The sequence below is a fragment of the Danio rerio genome, chromosome 16 (assembly GCF_052040795.2).
Source record: "Danio rerio strain M-AB ecotype USA chromosome 16, GRCz13ab, whole genome shotgun sequence".
Classification (NCBI taxonomy): Eukaryota; Metazoa; Chordata; class Actinopteri; order Cypriniformes; family Danionidae; genus Danio; species Danio rerio.
The window spans coordinates 47,900,170-47,923,499 of NC_141036.1; the positions used below are offsets into that span (position 1 = coordinate 47,900,170).

General features: G+C 35.5%; 1 protein-coding gene across 1 annotated transcript; it reads right to left on the reverse strand.

The window, feature by feature from the left end:
• On the reverse strand, positions 1-21,281 carry alkbh8 (alkB homolog 8, tRNA methyltransferase). Its single transcript, XM_087287720.1, has 11 exons — positions 21,100-21,281; positions 19,177-19,411; positions 18,971-19,102; positions 16,090-16,185; positions 13,191-13,295; positions 13,043-13,113; positions 10,203-10,309; positions 9,593-9,744; positions 5,159-5,415; positions 2,811-2,960; positions 1-688 (listed from the first exon to the last, which is right to left on the reverse strand). Exons 1-11 carry the CDS (start codon positions 21,220-21,222, stop codon positions 116-118), a joined length of 2,001 nt encoding a protein of 666 aa, XP_087143846.1. The 5' UTR covers positions 21,223-21,281; the 3' UTR covers positions 1-115.
• Between the last annotated feature and the right edge of the window lie 2,049 nt (positions 21,282-23,330).

Sequence of the window (23,330 nt, forward strand, 5' to 3'; positions counted from 1 at the left end):
TTGTTGTTATTCTGCTGTTGTCATTTATTAACCGTCATTGCGTTCATTAAAACATTTCAAATGAATATTAAAATATATATTTTACGCTGTCATTTATTAAAGAAAATTGAATTTTTCATTTTTCCGCTGCAATAATTGAAAAGTTACCATGTGTCTTTTCCAGTTCCACACACCAGTTACCCTGATCATGGTAACTCCTGAGCACTTTTACTCCTTTTACCCCCAAACACAGCTCCTCCAGCTCTCCCTGCTGGAAGACATGATAATAGCGGTGAAATACAGGCTTCTGCTTAGCGTTTTCCACAGGGATGTCTGCGCAGCCACTTGCTGCTCCCTTCTTATTCTCCATATTGCCTTTTAAATGCCACGGCACCAGAAGGTCCTGGGACAGGAAAGCTGTTCGATTAGTGTGGACATGTATTTTTGGTTGCGTCACATTACTTAAACCATCATCTGTGCACCGAATGTCTGATATCATATTTCTATCATGCTCCTCCAGTTGGATTGCCTTATTTTCTTCAGTTTTTAGCTCTTCACCATCCTCCCTGCTGCTTCCAGATGCTTCTTCTTTCAGATATTTAGATTTTTGGTTGTTGTATTCTTGCTCCATGGCCCAAACATAGATTAGAGCTCTTCCTCCTACCTTTATTAACCGGATCAGCTCTCTGACAGCAGCTCGTCTTCTCTCCTAACAACACATGCAACTTTGTTCAGCGACACATATATATTTACACATAATTCATCACTCATGTATTTTACCATTCCAGTTTAATCCCAAACAGATGATTTTGTCCTAGTATATTTTTTCCTAATGCAGGAATTACACATGTTGATATTTTTTGTATGTTATTAAAAGCCTCATGTTCTATAAAATTAAAAAGTAGTAGTGTTTATTACAAATAATATAAGAAACTGCCTCATTCTAAACCTTATGGTCATATTTGTGGAAACAGAATGCACCAGTAGATAGACACCAACACTCCTAAACATCAGAAAAAACTACCAAAACATTACATTAAAATATATTAAAATAATGGTTTAAAGTTTAACAGGTTAACAAATACTACTAATAAAATTTCAGGGGTTGGACATTTTTTGTGTGTGTTTTTAAAGAAAAATTGCAATAATCTGATCAAGAATACAGCAAAAATAGTAATGTTACACATGAATATACTTTAAACAACCCTGTTTTACTATAACATATTTTACATTTGATTTGATCCTAAGCAGAATTCTTTGCTTCTTTTAGGTGGCACAGTTTAAGTTTAACAGCTTTATTAATCCCACCAGGGGCAATAGGATTAGGGTAGTAGCATTTCATGATACAAACACACACATAAAGAGATCAGATCACTTACAAACAATATTGAAAAACACAATCCGGCATGCTTCAGAATAGCTTCATAAATTGTACAAAAAAAAAAAACCATAGAAAAGACCCATGTATTAAAAATGTCAATTTAAAACTTGCTAAAATATAGTGTTGTAAAGCCTTATGGCCTCTGGAACAAAGGTAAATTTATATATGTTTTTTAACCATTTAAAATATTTTGCATTTTATTTGATCCAATGTTAAAGCAGAACTCTTTGCTTCATTTAGGTGGCATGGTGGTTAACGTGATTGCTTCAAAGCAAGAAGGTTGCTGGATTGAGTACTGGCTTGACCAGGAGGACAAAGCTTTTAAAACAAAAGCTTTTCAAAATGATGGTCAAAACGGTGTAAATGGAAATAAAACTCATGAAAAACCAGCATTTGACTTTTCAGAAATATTGCGAACTTTAAATTTAAAGCATAACCTTTAAATGCTCTCAGCTTATCAACTGATATCAGTAAATATTAAGAGTCTGCATAATAAGCGCTTTTTTTTTGTACATTTTCAAGGCTTGTATATTGCATGTTCAATTGTGGGCTCTGCTAAATTATTAACTATTATTCCTTTTCATTTTACAAACGTCTCAGTAAAATGACAATAAACTTGTAAAACTGATTTGAGATCAGGTAAAGTATATTGATTCGCCACTGTGGGCGATGTTTCATGTGGATTTTATTGTAATATACAGATTGTCTGCAAGAGGAAATTATTCAATTTTTAAAAAGTTTTGAAACCATAATAATGTAACAAACCCCCGTTCAGTGAAGTCACGCCACCGTTTGATATGTGCTCTGAACCACTGATTCAAAACCAAAAAATCGTTAAGTAGCCATCACCAGTCAAAACGGGCCTCAGAGTAATACCACAGAGTAACTGGAAAGTAGACAACTGTGAGGTAAATGGATCTTTCACAAGACTGTTATGTCACGTTTTATGGAAATTAGTATCTTAAACCCTTATAAGTTTTTAATATTTAAATAAAAAAACAACAACATGTGTACATTTAGGTGTATTTATGTATGCATTATATGATCTTTGCATGCAAATTCTCGCTTAAGTAAGGAATGCATTGTTTATGAGCAGAACAATGCATTTGACGTTGGTCCCACATAATTTTTTTCTTTTTTTCTGAATGTTTTGATAACACCAGTCATGTTTATCTTCTATTATTTCAGCAAATATGATTGTAAAAAAAAAAGAAAAAAAATTATATATATATATATATACACACACACACACACACACACACACACACACACACACACACACACACACATATATATATATATATTTATATTTTGTACTCTCCCATTCACCGCTCTCTAAGTTTACTCAACTATGATGACTTCCTCTACTGAGAAACCCAGAAATGTGAAAAGGGTCCCTAAAATGATTATTCTGTGTATTTCTCAGAATTTCCAAGTGCTGTATGCTCACCTGGGTGGCGAAATGATGAATGACGGCAATGGAGATGCAGGCATCACAGCTGCCTCTGCGCAGGGGGACGGACAGTGCATCGGACACAAAAGCATCGTACCCTCGCTCAATGCAGATCTGAACCAGATTAACACTGCGGTCACAGCCCACCTGCAGACGGACAGAAGACATCAGACTGCTCATTAGGAGTTCACGTGTCCCATTATGCTATTCTGAAGATCCTTCCTACAAAGTTTACAAAGTATTCAAGATAAAAACTAAAATTTTCTTTATTGTCTCTTTAAAACGGAACCTTTTGAGAGCTTACTCTACTCTTATTGGTCAGATTTGACCCAGTCTTGTGATTGGTCCTCTGCTTACAGCATGTGTCAGGGACTCCATTACAATGTAGTTTTTTTTCCTCACCACTGGCTTGCTCTGATCAGGACTTGTGGAGCTGCGCTTTGATAGATTTGCTCTACGGTGTTTAAACTTTAAGCAGAAATTTAAACCACACTAACTAAACTAAACTTTAATTCTGAAATCTGGACTATACTAGAACTATGTTAAGCTGCTTTGACACAACCTACATTGTAAAAAGCGCTATATAAATATACATGAATTGAATTGAATGTAGTAGTGGTTGTTATAAAAAAATCTATCTGTGAACTTCATTTGAAAAAAAAAAATAATTTGCACTCATAATCTTTAAATCAATCACCATAACTTTCCTTTCCTCCCTAAAAATGACTTTTCTTCACTTCTGGTCACATGGTCTGCATTTAGGGCGGGGCTATCAGTACGCTTCTCATTTCTGCTCAGGCTTTTCTAGTGGCAGTGGGTTAAACAACCATGACACATTTTCCATCTGTGAAATGTAGCTTATATTTCTAGTCATCATTGGTCAAATCTTCCCCCATTTTGTTAGCAATGCCCATCTCCCAACAATCCAATTGGTTCCTAAAAAATGAAATTGCACACTGCCCTACATTTTTGTCATGATAAGGGAAAAAAAAAAAAAAAGTACTATCTTATCTTTGGTGCATGCCAACTTTAGGTGATTGCCGCTGACAAACTACAAAGGAATAAAATGGTACCAAAAAATAAATAAATAAAATAGACCAACCATTACAATAGGTAAAAAAATGTTCCACTTTTGGGGTACCCTTTCCATTGGTTTACAGAGAAACATTACTAGCGCATGCAAAAGCCAGGAGAATGGAAACAAAGGAAGTGCCATTTTTAAATACACAGCCGAGACATTACACCGTTATAACATATGCATTTCGTAACGAGCCATTGTTGACCCGAGCTTAAACAAACCTTGTCGATATCTTGATGAACAGCCACAAAGCCTTAGAAGAAGAGCTGAACCTGCAGTATGTCCTCTTGTTGTTTATGATGCCCTATGAAAGCGCGAGTGGTTTCACTTTCTCCAGAGATTTGCATGCGCTTGCCACGCGTCTGTATTCGAAATGACGAACTTAAGCTGATGATAATAATATGCATGTGATTATTAAAGTACTTTTGACGTCCTTTCAGAAACGGACAAATGCGAGAGTGAAGAACGAAAAAAACAACGGAGATGCCTGAAAAACAAAGGAGCAAATGATGCTTTCAGCAACCTAAAACATGAACGAACTGCCATGTATCATCGCCTTTTGGACTTTTATGAACTCTGATTGACCGAATTACTATTTAAAAGGATGCTAACGTTACATGTGCTTGTGAAGAATAAAGATAAGAGGTTTGTTCTGACTGTATATGTTGCATATGGTTTATGAACCCAAAAAGGCCTTAATGCATGTTTTTTTTTAAATTGGTAACATTTCAGAGACTGTAAAGTTCATTGTCATGAGTGAGATGCGTTTCATTTATTATTTATTTTATATAATCGCAAATGTTACAGTAGGCTATTTTACATTATCATTAATTTGCAGTTATAATCCCGTTCATAAAATGATTAGCAATTAGCAGTTTTTTAAAATAATTTTAATATATATAAAGTATTTATGTATAGTTATTGTATATAGTTATGTATAGTTATATATAAGTATTTATGTATATAAAGCATCTGTAAGAAGTGATAGTAAGAAGTGCTTCTCATACGATATGAGAACGAAGTCAACTGCAATTCTGTCGAGCACCCCGCCAAAAAAGGGGACCATAGGTACCATTTAGCAGTGGACACACAAGCCTGATAAAGGTGATCCGTACCAAACCATACCATACCACTCAGTGGAAACAAAGCATTTCACACTACATGAAGAAAATACTAAAAAAAGGCATAATACAACCACAGATACAAAACTGCTGAGATGCCTTACTAAGAGACTTCCTGATAAAGTGTACCGTGCTGTTTTACTTACCGCCCTCACTGCAGGATTGATCCCCAGGTATTTGCCATTGCCGCATCCGACATCTGCCAGAAAACTACCAGGTGGAAGAGACAACAGGAAGTCTCGCACCTTGGGCCACGGCGAGTGTCGTGTGCTGCTGAAGTGAGAGAAAATCTCTTCATAAACCTGATGAACGTACTGTGACTCCAAACGACACGCATCTCCTTCAGCTACAGGCACAACAGGGGGAGATGGTGGCCGCTGGCTGTCACATACAGACGGATACGCTGCAACAGGGAAAAATAATCAGTTATACGTTTACCAAAATAAACAAATGCATAGTAAGTTTCAGTGGCAGCACGATGGCTTAGTGGTTCGCACTGTTGCCTCACAGCAAGAAGGTCACTGGTTCGAGTTTCGGCTGGGCCAGTTGCATTTTTGTGTATTTGCATGTTTTCCCCACGTTGGTGAGGATTTCCTCCAGGTGCTTTGGTTTTCCCCCACAGTCTAAAGACATATGCTGTAGGTGAATTCGATAAACTAAATTGGCTGCAGCGTATAAGTGCATGTGTGAATGGGAGAGTATATGGGTGTTCCCCAGTAATAGGTGGCAGCTGGAAGCGCATCCGCTGCGTAAAACATATACTGGAGTAGTTGGTGGTTCACTCAAACCAGCGACCTTCTTGCTGTGAGGTGACAGTGCTAACCACTGAGCCACCTTGTCGCTTAAATCATCCCAATAATTCTTTTAAATACATTTTATATTTAAACAAAAGTCTTAAAAATTTTTTTGATCTTTCACATTGTGACAGTACATAATATTTTACTAGTTATTTTGCAAGATACTAGTATTCAGATGAATTAAAGTGAGACAGGTTAATTAGTCAAGTCAGTGGTTTATTCTGTAGCCAAAACAATAATAAACATTTTTTGATCCTTGTGTTGTTTTTTCCCCAAGTAACCTTCCTCTTGGGGAAGATCGCCTCTCGCGTCATTCAAATCACATGCATGAAAGCATTGAGGCTTTCCTGTAAAATATGGTGATGACTGGAGAAGTTGGGGTGGTTTATTCGGCATGTGGTGGGTTTCTTAGGTTATTAAAAGCGTTTTTGACATTCAAAAATGAAAGTTGTAGCCAGCAACTACATTATTTTACCAATATGTGGTGATAACCAGCCATCAAAAATATGCCACTGAATAATTCTTAAAAAATGACACATCTAGCATTGAAACAAAGTTCTATGAGTGAATAACTGAATCATTTATTGAAAATGAGACAAAAAAAATAACATGGGTAGTAGAAATTGTTAGATTTCAAAAAAAGTTAGATTTCTACATTTAGCGTCATTAGCAACAATACATTTAGCAACAGTAGTAACAGTGAATTCTTCACAGTACTGAATATTTTATTTGTATTTTATTTAATTAAAAATGTATTTTTTATTTATATTGAAAATTTTATATTCATTTTTATTCAGCTGATAATTTCTTCATTTTATTTTTAATGAAAATACAGGTTCTGAGTTCTGTTTGTTGAAACCAAGTGACAACCTCCTGCTCTCCCTTGTAAAGCAAATACGTAACTGAAACTGCAATTCATAGAAATTCCATTAGTCCTGGCTCCATAATAGAGCACATTTCTATTGACCCCACTGTTGAAGTGACCAACTTTACAGCAGAAAAAAAAAAAGTGTTTACAGCCTGGTACAAAGAACAATTTTGGTTCATTTAGCTAATGTTACCCCTCATGACAACTGTGAAGGGTGTGATTTTTTTGTAACTCCTCTGTTTTGTTTATATCAGGGGTCTCGCGCCGACCGCTGTACACTGACAGAATCAGCAAAGCGGGGAGAGAGAGCGCTCCAAGCTCTGCTGATTCTATCCGTACACAGCGCGCTTGTCACTCAATGCTCGTTGTCGCGCGCGTTCTGATCAGCTGTGTTGTCGCGCGCGTACTCAAGAGCGGTATTATCGCGCGCCTACTGAAGGGCGGGACCGAGGGTGTGTCGCGTCGCGGGGGCACTTTTGGTCATTTTGGAAGGGCACTTTCTATGCAAGACTAAAAAGGGCATGTGCTCTGCACAGGTTGAGCCCTATGTGTGCACGTGCCTGCCCTGCATCTTATATATATTATAGGTAGATACAGACTGGTACAGACTGATGTGACTGGAGTGGGGTGGGGGGGGGGGTTTATTTATACACATATACGCCTTTTTTTTGGGTGAGGGAATGGAAGTTTTGAGTGAGTTCCCCCACTTTTTTCCCTAGGACTTCAAAGTACAGGTCTAGACTTAATGATGATCATCTTTAAGCCATACTGAGGGTCTCAACTGCTTCCGCTCTAAAGCCAAATGTGGTTCAGATTTGTGAGAAGAAGCGCTGTCAAGTCTCTGGCAGCAAGAAGTAGGCAAAAGATGCCATGTTCAGAAGAACTGTTCATAATGTTCACTCAATGTTTTATTAATGTTCAGGACACTTCATGTTCAGAAGAAATAATTAAAACTGTTAATAATGACATTTGAGGACTTTTTTTTGTGAAATCCCTTATGCGGCCCAGCCTCACCCAGACTTTGCCTCCTGCGGCCCCCAGGTAAATTGAGTTTGAGACCCCTGGTTTATATTAAGCTATATCAAGTCTGCATAATTAAGGGTGTGGCCACTTGAGTGACAGCTAGGTCTCGCTGGTCACCATCCCTTCACCTCAGCTGATTAGCTCAAGATATACATCATATTTTTGTTTTGTTTTATGTGGCTTTACACAGTCAGTTGCTTTTTAAAATTATTTTCTACAATTATCAGATAATATGGCATGCTGTGTGTATTTAATTGTGTTCACAAACCATTCATGTAACATTGTTATACAGAGTTATGGTTGGATTTTACAAATAGCCTTGCATTTACTAACACAGACTATATTTGAAGCATTTAGAAGTAATTCACATTTTTCTCCTGTAGAAAAACGTCGTAAGAACAATGTTTAGTGGCTCAATGTATTACAACACTTTTTTGATATAGTTTACAACCAAGCACATGTGATCAGAACACAAACGAGTCGCAGGTAATGAAGTAATAAGCATTTCTCCCAAAGAAAAGCCTGTCTAAGCAAAATGCTAGCAGGCGTCTGTAGCTCCGCTCACGCTCTGCCTCTTTGCCCTTGTTTGGTATCCCCTGTACAGTGCGATGATGTGCAAACAAAATGGTGACGGCTGGCCACGCCTACTGGTAACTTCTTTTGTGTTCTTCAGAAACCAATGAGTGAAACCAAGGATTCTACATCCATAACTTTTACAGTCTATGGTTAATACCAAGTGTCTTGCAGTGCTGTTTTTGTCATAAATGGAAAGCAAATGACATTTGTTTCCTCCCCATTTTGGCTAATCCGACATATGGTCAGATTCGTGACTAAAAAAACATAATGTGATCCGAACTGTGAGGTTTGTGATCTGTTACACCACTAACCGTCCATTCACACTGAAAGCAGCGAGAGCGTCCAAGGTCGCTCTGGCCGCCCTGGCGACAACGCTGTCTGCCTTCAGCTTCAGCGACGAGAGCGGCAAAACTCGCTACATTGATTTCGTATTTAAAGGGAGCCGTTGCAGCATATCAGTTACATTCCTGCATAAAACATGTTTTTAGCATGAAAATGTTGCGCGCTTCTTATCAAATTCATGTAACAATGGAAGATCAAGTTGCGTGTGGTGTGGCTTTGCTCTAGTTATCCAATATGTGTCCATAAGTCTAAAATATCCTAAAGCAGCTATACTGTTTTGTACTGTCACGTCGCGTGAGATTCCCACTTTTTTAAGATAAATATAAATATATATATAAAATATTATTCCACATCAGTAACTCGCCAGTAACTTATTTAATGCATGTTCCTGTAAGAAAACATTGTAAATAATTGGAAATCCGGTGACCGCAATCATCAAATCCTTGGGAACAACTGTGGTCGGAACCAAAGTTCACAGGTCTGTGTTCTCTAAACTCCTATCAAGTGGTGGACGTCTTCATTCTGATTGCTTGCCGCCGAACTGCGTCATAGCTCATTACCATAAAGTTGACTTGATTTCGACTCTCCTTGACGCCCACGCCGGCGAAGACGCGCCGCACTGCTTCTCGCCGCTGTTTCTCATTGAAAATGAATGACTTCCGGCTACTTTGACGCTCTCGCCGCTTTCGGTGTGAACGTATGGTAATATTAAATTGTGTAATATTATAACTATATACTATTCTGCTCTTCATATATTTCATGATATATAAATCAGATATTTAAAAATGTTTTTGAAGTCTCTGAAGGCCTATTTAATATTTAGAATAATGAATAAACATTTTTAAAGAGGTCATGAACTGAGAAATCCACATTCACTCAATCTTCTGACATATAAGACAGGTTTAGGAATGAGCAAATCATTGTGAAATAGTATTTCTTTAAAATAAATGAGTAAATAAAAGTACTTTACTCACCACAGTTGCAGGGAGTATGCCGTATTTTGCGGAAGGTCAGCGATGTCCTGGTATCACGCCGGCTTAGGGTCAGATTACTCAAGTCAGAGGTCATGACCCCTGACCCTCCAGTCTCTGACACAGGTACCACATCAAACTTCCGAGGTGTTATGCTGACATTAAACACACACACAAAACATGTTTATCGCTTCCTAGAACCAAAATGCATGTTTTTGTAAATATGAAAAGTAAATTTTTTAAATCATTAATAAATAAATAAGATGTAATATTTTGGTCACCCATAAAATAATTAAACTTACAAACAATAAAAAATAAAATAAATTACATACATTTATGCATAAGTACAATTATATACATCAAAAGTACATGCAAAATTTGATATATATACACACACACACATATATATATATATATATATATATATATATATATAATTTAATCAGTATATCTTTAAACTGATTTTTTAATTGAGGCAAGTGAGTTTAGATTTGGATATCACTGATAAAAATGTGGGGTATATAAAATTGTCAAATATTCTGCAAACATACACAACTCACAAAAGAAAGGAGGAAAGGACAATCATAACATAAAAAAAAAAGATGTTTCTCACCCATGAGTCCACAGATAGCGGCTCTCTCCTTTCATCACAAGCAGACTTCTCTCTGGCAGCACCACGGCGACAGAACGTCCATCAGGATGCTTAAAGTCCATCACTGTCTGTAAAAAAATAGAAGGTGAGACAAGACAAGATGTCAAACAAATACCCATGTGGGAAAATCAGGAGGATCATTTTCCATCTCCATCTTTGTTTTGACAAAGGAAAATCAAATAATCAATAATGCTGCTGTACCATAACCAATCAATACGTCTGAACAGGCCTGGTGTAACAGAACACTGTTCCACTTCATTACACTGACCAATACAAAATACCAGTGTTAAAGTAGCTGTGTGTGAGAATTTTCATGCATTATTCATTTTTTTATTATCAATGATTGAACAGCCTGACACAAAACTTAAAAACGGAGATCGTCCCCGACTTCCTAAAGTGTCTATTAAAGCCTGTAGGTCGATGTTTATGTATATAAAAAAAAAACATTGAGAATTCTGGTCAAGAAGATTAAGAACATGTTCAGAATGCTTAAAACATTAAAGATACAGTGCAATAATCTCAAAAACCTTAATGCTACTGAAATCATACTAAACACCAAACAGCCTTAAACAATCACTAAATAAAACGAATGAAGAATGAAAGGAATGGCCAAATGAAGAAAGGATCGACAAGGAATGGAAGAACCAAATAAAGAAAGGACAGAACTAATGAAGGAAGGAAGGACCAAATGAATGAAGGAAAAATACAAGGAAGGACTGAACAAACTAAGGAGGAAATAAAAGAATGAATGAATGAATGAAGAACCTAATGAAGGAACAAAATATGAATAAATAAATAAGCAAACAAATGAAGGGAGGAAAGAAGGAAGGACCAAATGAATGAAGAATTCAAGGAAGGACTGAACAAACTAAGAAAGGAACTGAAGGAAAAAAGGAAGGAATGAACCAACCAACCAACGAGAACAAAACAATCAACAAACAAACAAACGAACGAACAAACAAACAAACGAAGGGATAAACAAATAAATGAAGAAACGAACAAACTAACAAACAAATGAATGAATAAAGAAAAAACAACAAACAAACAATGGAAGGTTGGAAGAAACAAACGAATAGAGAAAGATCCCTAAATGCACTACAAAATGTTACGTTTACACATCCCTGCACAAACTGCATGTAAACACATCAACTTTTCACAGTGCAACACTCACTATTCTGGAGTACTTTTAAAAGGGCCACTTTTTACACATATTTGGAGAAATATTTACAATAGATACTTTTACTCTACCTGCGCTACATTTTTGGGAAAATAATTATGGAAGCCCATTACCGCCACTGAATAAAAAATAAATAAATAAAATAAAGTCGGAATTGCGAGTGATAAAAGGTTAAGTCCACAATTACTTTTTATATTGAAAATACGTCATTTTTGTGTGTTTTTTCACCAAATCAGTGATATAAATTATGAATTTGGCAATAAAAGAGTTAAAATCATGTAATATTCTAAACAATTTAGTAGTTTTGATCAGAACTTAGGTTGATTAACAGATTTAAGCAAAAAAAACAACTGAAAAATATATTTATCTGATGCAGTTTTAATGCAGTTTAATTTAGTAAATGTTTTCATCCCGCACATAACAAAAGGGTAGTACATTTGCCCAGAGTGTATCGTCTTATTTTTATTGAAAGCATTGACCCATAATATGTCTCAAAATAAGATTTGTCATCAAAAATCATTCTGCTTGCTGAAACACAGGAAAAGTTATGTCCAAATTAAAACTCAAAATCACCCCAGAGTGGATGAAAACATCTTCAACAGCACACAAAGGTAAAAAGAAAGAGTGCATAGCATTTTTTCATATTCATCTAAATATCACCCTTAGCAGTGCAGATACATTCAGTATATCATTGAAAACATATTTCGTCCAACTTCTAGTAAATAAAACAAAACAAAAACTAAGGAATCTGTTCTCACATTTTTTCTGAAATGCTGAGGATTTTGTGCAAAGTTAGGGTCTGGAGGCTTTCTTTGACGTCATCACAACACAGATTTACCCAAAACGAAGGCCAGAAGGATACAAACAACCCTTGCTAAGCCATATTTTTTCACACATCATTATCTTAGGTGGCAGTATATACCTTTTTTGTACAATATATTTATTACTTTTTCAATTTGCATATCACAACAGATTACAGTTACAGAATAATAATCATGAAGACACAGTAAACTTTTTACACCCTATTCTCCCTTCCATCAACCCATTACCTTCATTTTTTTTATATAAATGAAAGAGAAAAAATGACGTTTAAATCTTGTAAAGAGTGTTTCCCGAGTCTATGTTTAGGCCATGATACTCTCCTACTAAGCTAGTTCTTGTTATAGCAGACTGCCAACATTTACATTGTACTTCAAGAAAGGCAGTATGTACACCTTTAAACTGGTCTGTAAGTCTGCATTCAACCAGACGAGGAAGACAAATCATGTTAAACACTGACTTTGAGTCTCTTATGCATGCTGAAGTTCCATTATTGACCACCAATGTCACAAATTTTACAAATAGAGACTGGGATTTTTTTTGGGATTGTTCACCCCAAAATTAAAATAATCCACATATTCCAAACCCAGGTTTCTTCTGTTGAACACAAAGAAAGATATACTGAAGAATGCAGAAGAAAAAGCAGCCACTGACATCTTTAGTTTTTTTGTTCCTACTATAGATGTCGATGGCTGTTTTTTTTCCCAAGATTTCAGAAAATTTTTCATTTTATGGCTGAATTATTCCATTAAAAAAGCAAGAGATAATATAAAACATGAATAAAACCTCACATTATTATCAATACCTTTGCACCAAGACTCAAGGAAAGGATGGTGTCCTCAAACGGAGAGTGAGTGTCCACATGAGGGGGAATCCCTGTAACAGACAATAACACCAACTCATAAAAACCGACATAAATCTCCCCTCAGCTGCGTGAATACATGATGTACTACCTTGTCCGCTTTGGTATTGGTTTACAGTGAGCTGGTCTGGAAGGACACTTATATGGCCGCCAGCCAAACATCTTTGTAGTAAAGCATCACATTCCACAGGCAAGCCTGAAACGACAGGTGTCAATTCAGTTTTGAATATTAGCTGTGGAATACTTCGAATAAACAAATATGTTATATAAGGTTAATGTGGCTATTTTCAATTCCATAACGTTCCTTTTACAGCATTGGTAATCTAAATTAATTAAAATATAATTAGTTAAATATACATAAACATTCTATTAGTGGTTCAAGTGTAAAAAGAGATGAAGGACTATTCGGATGCAAGCGCCTTCAGGAGCAGCAGGTGAGCAAAATTTAAAATACTGTGGTAAAATTTATGTTTTTATTTTAAAGATATGGCACAGAACAATGGAATTTAATGCAGTGCCGATCTGAGACCCACTTTATATTGTATATCAATCAGGCAGTGAAGATGGTTGATTTTTAAAGAAAACAGACCTTAAATACTGCGACTTTGTAATAGCATGACAGTTCACCGGAAGCGATTGAGCTGGCTGACTGAAAATGAAAAGTCTTCATGCATATGATCAAATGTGAAAATTAAAACGTAAAAAAAAGATCACTTTCAAACATAGTTATTTATCTCGAACATTCAATTTATATTAACCACAATTCCCACACAACTATTTAGAAAATAATCTATTTTCAGCTTTGACAAGTAAAAAAACGTTTCACAGGTATCAGTTTAATACTATAAAGTATTTCTGAAGGACCAGCGACACTAACTATGTTTCCATCTTAAGATGCGAATTAAATTTATGCGCAAAATTGAAATATCGCATATGAGACATGTGAATAAAGCAGTGTTTCTATCTAATGAGTCAAAGAGAACAAAAACATCACTTCCTGATAAACTGGCACCAATTATCAAAAGTAAAATTAATTTAATGTGGTAGAACACGCTGCATGAATCTTTTCTTTATTTAATACATTACTTGTGTGTTAAAAGACAATGCCAACATGCAACGAACACGTGGTGGCGTTTGGAGGAGTGAGGCGCGAAACCGAGACACTCTTCTGGAGGTTTTTAATAACATAACAACACTAATATTAAAATTAATACTGAATCAAAAGTTGATCCTACTCAGTTATTTGCATAAGTTTTTTATGCACATTTCAAAATTGATGCACATCTTTGAATTTCCATCAACCATTTAATGTGCTAGGGTTGTAACGGTATGGATTTTTCCTTAGGTTTTATGTGCCAGCATGGATATGGTTGTCTATGGATATGGATATGGTTGTCTGCAATGCAGACAAACAGCTGCACCTTCATTTGCGTCTTTTGAAAACAGCAAGAGCAGCAGTTCGTCTTTGCTGTGTCACTGTTTTGTCATGTTTCTGTGCTGCTGTGCATGCAAAAGTACTTAGTATGAGAATTATTTCATCCAAACTTTTTTTTTTTGCGTTTTATTTAGCCGCGCATAAATGTATGCCTTTCTCTCATTCCGTGTTGTTCAAAAAGCTTGTTTCTCAATATGCGTTCTTCAGCGGTCTTGCGTCCTCGTGTTCTCGTGAAACGTCATCATCAGCTGCCTAAGTTCAGTTCCAATACTCAAGACCGCAAGTACGGAGGACGCGTGAAACTTCCCGGATGTGTTCTTGATATCGAGGACGCACCGATGCAGACTTCAACAGCGAGCTCGCTCTGGAAGTCCCAGAAGTCATTGCGACTGGAGGTGGGAAGCGCAGCATTTTATTTAGATTTATTATTAAAGTTCAGAGATATTACTTATTTACCTCAGGAGTTTCCCTAAATGAAACGGTGAAGGTAAACATTAACATGAACATCTTAATAAAGGAATAAACACATTAATTGTGTTTGTTTGATGAAATTCGTATTAAAATTTGTTTTATTTATAATGTGCAGAGTATATTTATAATGTTTTTATGCAAAGTATATATTTTGAAGAGGGGGGAAACAATAAATCGTTGTATAAAGGCTGTAATGTTTAATTAATTTCCATTTAAAACGCGTGAAGGTCACATGACTATCAGGAAGAACGCATCATCCCATTTCTCAAAGGACGCGTTCTCTGCCCTCGCGGTCTCCTGAGTTCGTTCTTCCGAGGACAGCTGGCAAGACCGCACTCTACAAGAACGCAAGTCCATTCTCTGCGTTTTTGGAATTGAGAAACAGCTGGTCCACAAACAAAAGCGAAACCTATGCTTATTGGTTGTGATATAGCGAGTTTGAACCAATCTGGGCATGGAGGAGGGATAATGCATCAATGTATCATGTCTGATTTGTCCGGAGACACAGTGACGAGCGTTTCTTTGTCAAATCAGCGTTGTCAAATGTTGATGACGTAACCGCACTGATTCCGGAGCCTGTGAAAGTCCGCACTGGAAAGCTGAGATTCTCTTCTTTATGCCAATCTTTGAATTGTATGAATCGGATCAGCGGATCAAAAGTTATTAAACATTTAAGAGCAATACTTATTTTTAGCCGCGGGCGGCTGTCTCGGTCTTTAAGGGTTAAAACCGTTGATATGCAATTGTTCATGGTATGATAATCGTGCACGTTCAAATCGTGGTAAACCGTCATACCGGTATATTGTTACAACCCTATAATGTACATTTTCAAAATACACATAAAAATAGGTGGATTGAAACATAGCTAATGAGGACTGAAAACTGATGTCATTAGTGTAATAAATGGCATTTAAAATATTAAAATAAGAAAATATTGCTTTAAATTTCAATAACAGTTATTTATAAACATACTATTTTACTGTAATTTGATTAAATGAGTGTAAGCTTGATGTTAAAAAAAACATTAATCTTACCAAACCCGAACTAAGAAGAGAAAATGTGCTTTATTTTTTTCAATACTCACCACCTGGCAATGGCTTGTCTTTGTCCACATTATTATTATCATAGCGAAACTCATATCCATAATGCTTCACTCTTCTGTGTTTCAAAGCTTTCTGCGCTGAAATGCAAAATCGAAATGATTAGAATTAATAAATGGAAATTCTTTTATGAAAATGAGGACTAAAAATTAATATGACAAGACTTAAAAAAATAAATAAATATTTAAAAATTTCACTCAAACCCACACATAATAAATGGAGAAAAAAAAAGTTGCATATCTATATACTTAAACCTGATAAACAACATTAAAAACAGACCGACTTGCCCCAAACTTAATTTTTTTCAACTTTATTAAATCAGTGGCACAAGAACAAGAGGTATTGCATACTGAAATAGTTTTCTAACAAAGAAAATACTAAACATAAAGATTTAGATGACTTTAACCCTTGTGCACTGTTTAAATGTATTACCCTTTTGTTATGTTCCGGATGAAAACATCCACTAAATTAAACTGCTGTAAAAATGCAATAGATCAATATTTTTTTCTATTTATTTAGCATAAATCTGTTAATTAACCTCAGCCTTGATTAAAACTACTAAATTGTTTAGAAAATTACAGGATTTTTACTCATAAATGATATCACTAAAATTTATAAATGATATCACTAATTTGGTGAAAAAAAAAACCACACAAAATGACTTATTTTCAATATAAAAAGTAGTTGTGGACTGGATTTTTAAATCTTTTATCACAGTCTTGGACATGTGAAAGATTATTTCCCAGCATTGGCTTTGATGCACTGTTAGTTTTTGTGCAGCATAAGATTTTCATCCCCATTTTTCTGTTGGTGGCTCTTCTTGCCCCATTGACTTCCACTAGAACCACATTTTTTGATTGCCAAGCCATGACACCATATAATCATGCATTTAAGATTGTTGCTGGTTTCCCTGTTGGAAAGAGGTAAAATTTGTAATTTTTACTCAACGCTAATAAATTCAAAGCATTTTCCCAAATATGTGTCAGAATAATATTTGTCATCGAAGTCATTCTGCTAGCTGAAACAGAAAAGGTTATGGCCAAATTAAGACTCAAAATCACCCCAGAGTGGATTAAAACTTCAACAACAGCACATTTTCTTATGTACAGTATAGGGTATTTTCCTAAAAACATAAACACATTAAAAATCTGTTGTCTTTAACAATTCAAGTGCTCATTATCAGAATAAAACAATACATATAATAAACACATTTCTATCTTACACTCCATTTTTTGATTTGGCAATAAGCAATAACAAATCTTTCCAAAATTTTCTTATGTAAATACAATGAAAAAAAAATGCAAAATCGTTTCTTTTTCTTGACCACAGAATTCACATATTTATGAAATATTAAGCGAAAATCTTGTACTTGACTTTAAAAATTTTTTTTTTACTAACATCACTGCCTTGAAAAAAATCTTTACAAAGCCTATAGAGGGTATATGCAGAGCTATGTCTCATCCCATACTGATAAACTTCCAGTGAACGGTTAATGTCTTTTTTCCATTTTATACGGTTTCTTTTACAGCATCGATGTTGTAATATAATTTAAATATAACCAGTTAAATAGACTTTGGCATTCACTTAGTTGCTCAAGTGTAAAATGAGATAAAGATCCATGAACATGCACGCCAATCAGCATTAGCAGGCTAGCACAGAAGCTGCATTGAACATACTGGGGTAAAATAAATGTTCATATTTTAAAGACATGGCGGGGGAAAAGTGTCATTTAAAGCAGTGCTTCTTGTAAAATCTGAGACCCACTTATATTGGATATCACTCAACCAGTGGAGATTGCTGATTTTTAAAGAAAACCAACCTTAAACATGCCAATTTCTGGCATACAGTTCACCAGAAGCGATTGACCCAGGTTACTGACAAATTACAAGTCCTTCTGCATACTTGCGCATATACCCTATCATTAAGAAAAAAACATCATAAGCTTTAGGAAACGTATTCTTTCTTCTTATTATTAATAATAATAATACGTTTAAGAGATTCAACTTGAACTAAATGAGTGTGGTTTTCCCTGCCCACCGATTGATTGACAGGTGCCATGTTTCTATAATAACTTGTTTGCACTTGTCCACAGAACATTTTTTTTGCAAAAATATTTGAGAATAAAAATACAGAGATTAAAATATTTGTTTCAACTCTCTGTGATTTTTATAAGTTTTAAAAGTTTATAACGTTTTTAAAACAGAGCATGTTTGTAATAAAGAAAGTAAAATCACTATGCAATTCTTAACCGTTATAATCACCACGGCACCATGTCAGTAAACGCGCACATATATGTGTGTGTGTACTGCAAACGACATTTGTGTGAGACTCATCCTTTCAGAAAGGCTTGAATAAACTCCACCATAAATACATGAAATAAACTCACTTGGTTTTTTGACAAATAAGCTGTATTTCAGCTTTATCCGAGGCTGTTTCTGTCACTGATGCCTGTTTAAATGATGTAGCGAATGAGAAGCTGACACGCATGTGGGAAGAGTGGGTGGGGCATTTAAAGCCACAGGCTATAAAAACAGCTACAATTTATTCAGACACCAAAATGGGCGGATTCTGGATATAAGAAATAATCTGATGGGTATTTTGAGCTGAAACTTTACAGACACATTCTGAAGACACCAAAAGCTTATCTTACATCTTGTAAGAGGTAAAATTGGTGCCCTTTAAGAATAAGAGAGAAGTAGGGTCATTACCAGAGAAGTACAGGAATATATAATTTATAGACTAATTTAAATCATATATAAACAAGGGTGATAAATAAAAAATAATGTTATGCCAAGGAAATTTACTCGAACTTGAATTTCTTTTTCTTTTTTTTTCGAACTTTAATTAGCATTAACAATCTCTTACCAGTGACATCATCAGCGTGTGGTGTCCAATCAACAGCCTTCAGAATCTGCAGCTCCTCCTCCAAAGACACAAAATCCTCCAATACAGACAGACCAGGAGGCAAAGCACAGGACACACTCCTGTCACAGTCCACTGGAAAACAACCAGATTCATTAAACACGGAGCTCAATAACAGTGTTAATTAAAATATGTCCCGCGTGATGCACCTTTCACAACATAGCTGAAATAAAGTGTCACGGTCTGATCCTGACACTGTAGTGTTCGTCCATTGAGAAGTGTGTATGCATTCTGGCCAGCTTCGATAGATGAATAAGACACAAACGCATAAGGTTTTGATGGAGGGGTGAGGAGAGACTCAACAGTTCCTCCTTCTTTAAGGACCTCCAGTAGAGACTCTCGGCTCACTCCATTCCCCAAACCACCATTAGAAACCACCAGATGCTGCAATAACAGACATGCAGAAATAGACATCACTGACTGCTCTTTGGGTTATTTAGACAAAGCAAACACACAAAAAAACACATATATACATATATATATATATATATATATATATATATATATATATATATATATATATATATATATATTACTGATTTTATAGGGACAGTTTACACAAAAATGAAAGTTATCAACATTTTACTCACGCTCTACTTTTTTTTAAACCTATTCGAGTTTGATCTGAGTTTGATTTTTTGATCAGTTGAAAACAAATTATTCTTTTTTTTTATAAATTATTTTTATTATAAATTAATTTGTTATATAAATTATTTTGAAGCATGTTGGAAGCCGGTAACCATTTACACACACGAAAAGCAAATGCTATGGATGTCAATGGTTACTGATTGTCAACATTCTTCAAAATATCTTTTTTTATATTCATCAAAACAACCAGAAAAAAAACTTGTTCAGGTTTGGAACAAGTCAAAGGTGAGTAAATCTAGAAGTTTTTTCATTTTTAGGTTATTTAACCCTTTAAATTTTACATTAAAATGAACAGGCAACACAATATTGTGCATACATCACAAATATGACTGATTTTATAGAGACAGTTCACAAAAAAAAAAACTGTTATCACCATTTACTTATCCTCTACAGCAGGGGTGCCCAAACTCAGTCTTGGAGGGCCCTGCATGGTTTACCTTAAACTTTCTTCAATACATCTAACTGGAAGGTTCTAGTCTACCTGGAAACAGCTAGATTAGCTGTTTCAGGTGTGTCTAATTGGTGTTGGAGCTAAAATACGCAGGACACTAGCCCACCAGGACTGAGTTTGGGCACCCCTGCTCTACAGTTTTGAGGGTTTTTTTTTACCTGTTAAAATGATTTTGAAGCATGTTAGAAGCTGATAAACTTTGATACACAAGAAAAACAAATGCGTTGGATGTCAATGGTTACTGGTTGTCAACATTCTTCAAAATATCTTCTTTTGTGTTTAACAAAAAACAACAACAAACAAATTAATACAGGTTTGAAACAAGTTGAGTAAATGCCCTGCTGAAAAAAAACAGCATATGCTGGTAAGATATGTTTTGATGCTAGTATGCTGGTCTCAGTGCTGCTTCTGACCAGCATTGAGACCAGCAACACCAACATTGAGACCAGCAAAACCAGCATTGAGAAAAGTAAAACCAGCATTGAGACCAGCAAAACTAGCATTGAGACCAGCAAAACTAGCATTAAAACCAGCATTGAGACCAGCAAAACTAGCATTGAGACCAGCAAAACTAGCATTAAAACCAGCATTGAGACCAGCAAAACCAGCATTAAGACCAGGAAAACCAGCATTGAAACAAGCAAGACCAGCATCAACACATACTTTACCATATGCCGTTTTTTTCAGCAGGGTGTAGAACTTTTTTTGTTTTCAGGTGAACTAAGTTAACCCTTTCAATTTTACATTACATTTAAAACAGTTTACCATGGACTGCACTACATTCGTCTAAAATGATCTGTGGATTTAATAGCAAAAAGACTTTTATTTTCAGCATATATATTAGCATTAATTATATACAATGAATGACACATTACACTATGACAGAAGTCTATGGTACTGTTCATTAAACCTCTGCAACGCTCGGACTAAATCCTTCTGGGTGACAATACACCAAAATAAGCTTCATAAGTACCTTTGTGGGGTGTGATACTGTAATTATGTCCTCGTGCTTCAGTATTGTGTGACTGGCTTTAATCTGCCTTCGGAGTAGTTTCTTCTCCTCTTTCGTTCTTCGGACACTTCTCGAGCTCTCCATGCTGCTCTCAATAGTGCAACAGCATAACTGATCCGCCGTGACCCGTGAACACAAACTGCAAGATTGGTTCCTAGTATCCGAATAATTATTGATTTTGTATCTTATTTTAGTAAAGTATGCTTACAACGTGCAAAGTCATGTGTAGTACATTTGGACATATAATTCATGTCTGTAAATCTCATCCGATTATATTTCCGAAAGCACATTGAACATTCATTTAAAAAACTTTGCATAATTATATCACAGAAACACGTGCAAAGTCATGCTAGAAACCGGCTAGTTATGTGCTGAGTTTTGAAAATATGTTACTAACATTCTATTTCCATGCCAGAAAATAAAATATTAGCAACATTTAAACCACAATAACAGGTGGTATAAATGAAAACTGGAGAATTAATGCTAGCAACGTGTTAGCCATGTGCTAGAATTGTGGCAAAACATAATTCAGCTATCAAGTGAAGGCATTTTAGATCTAGAACTCATGCTACAAATGTAATATATCATGCTAGTAACATGCTAAACGTGGAAACAGACGTAAAATGTTACGTTAGTTGTATTACATGACATGAAAAATGCTAGCAACTTTCTAGAAACATGACATCTAACGGTAATTTATTTTCCATGCTAAAACATACTGTGTGCTAAACATAAATAGCAGCAACATAGTAGTAAGAGACACATTTTTTACATTTTCGTCACGTTAAAACAACCAGAAACATGTTAAATACCCGAATGAGGTTAGCCTACGGTTACAATATATTATCATGATAACAATATGTTAGTTCTGCGAAAACATTTTAGAAACTTGGCAATACAATAAGGACTTTTTTGTCATACATTAATAGATCAGCCAATTATTTATGTAAATCCTTTAAATCAATAGTATCTGGATGCAGCCTTTATGATGCAAGCTGAGATTGCATCACTCAGCGATGCTATGCCAGACACAATGAACTCAATGGAGTGAGTGACGTCACTGTGACGGGTAGGGTTAATTGAGCGCTTTAAAAAGCATTGCATGCAGCTCAGATTGCACTGCACCAGATCTGCATCTAGACCCCTCTCCTTTAAATTGGAACACTCATTGACTATCTTGATGGCATGGCTACCAAGATGGGCCTTTTTAGTATGTGGACAATAATTTGACATTTGACCAAAAGTGTTGACGACATGAAGCCTGATTTTAGATATATGAAAAACAATCTAAACCAAGTTAAAAGTTCAATTAAAATGGTTTAAATTGCTTGCCTCTACTTTTAAAGATCTGAACTTTTAATTTAGATTACTAGCAGCTACTTTAAATGAGAAGACACTTGAAAAAAATAATGTTTAATTTAGTTTGTGTACTAGTATGTTTACTTATCAGATGATCAAGCAGGGAGAAATCTAAATTCACTTTTATAAACCAGCACACAAGCAAAGCCCATTTTCAATAGATGATATTGGCTTGATAAAATTGATCAACCCTTTAAGAGACTTCCGAAAACACATCTGCAGAATAATACCACAAGTTCATTCGAGGCATGCATGCAAGTCTAAACCCATGGACACTTCAGTGCAGTAATAAGATAAAGGTTTTTTGAGCCCCTTTACTGGGATTAAAATCCTTCTAGTCTGAATGTAAATGCAATGATGAATCGACATTGAAATTGTCAGCCAGCATTAAAGCCAAAATGAAATTTCACTCGCACTCAAGTAATTACATTCATTTTTCTGTTTAACACAAAAGGATATTTTCTAAAAGATGTTTGTCATTGGGTAACCATTGACTTGCACAGAAGGAAAAACAAACACTGTGGAAGACAATGGTTACAGGTTATCATGATTTCTTAAAATATCTTTTGTGTTCCACAAAAAAAAAAAAAAAAAACTCAGACTGTTGAGACAAGTGAAGGGTGAGTAACTGATGACAGAATGTTCAGTTTTGGTTGAACTACCCTTTTAAGGATTTATGCCGTAATGATTAATGGAATCTGCGATTCAAACATTAATGAATATGACTAATTGATTCAGCAAAAAAAGAAATCTGACTGAACATCACAAAGTTCTGTCTTTTTGAAAATCTACCTCAGTATGTGAGAAATGTAAAAACACAAACCACAGCCATA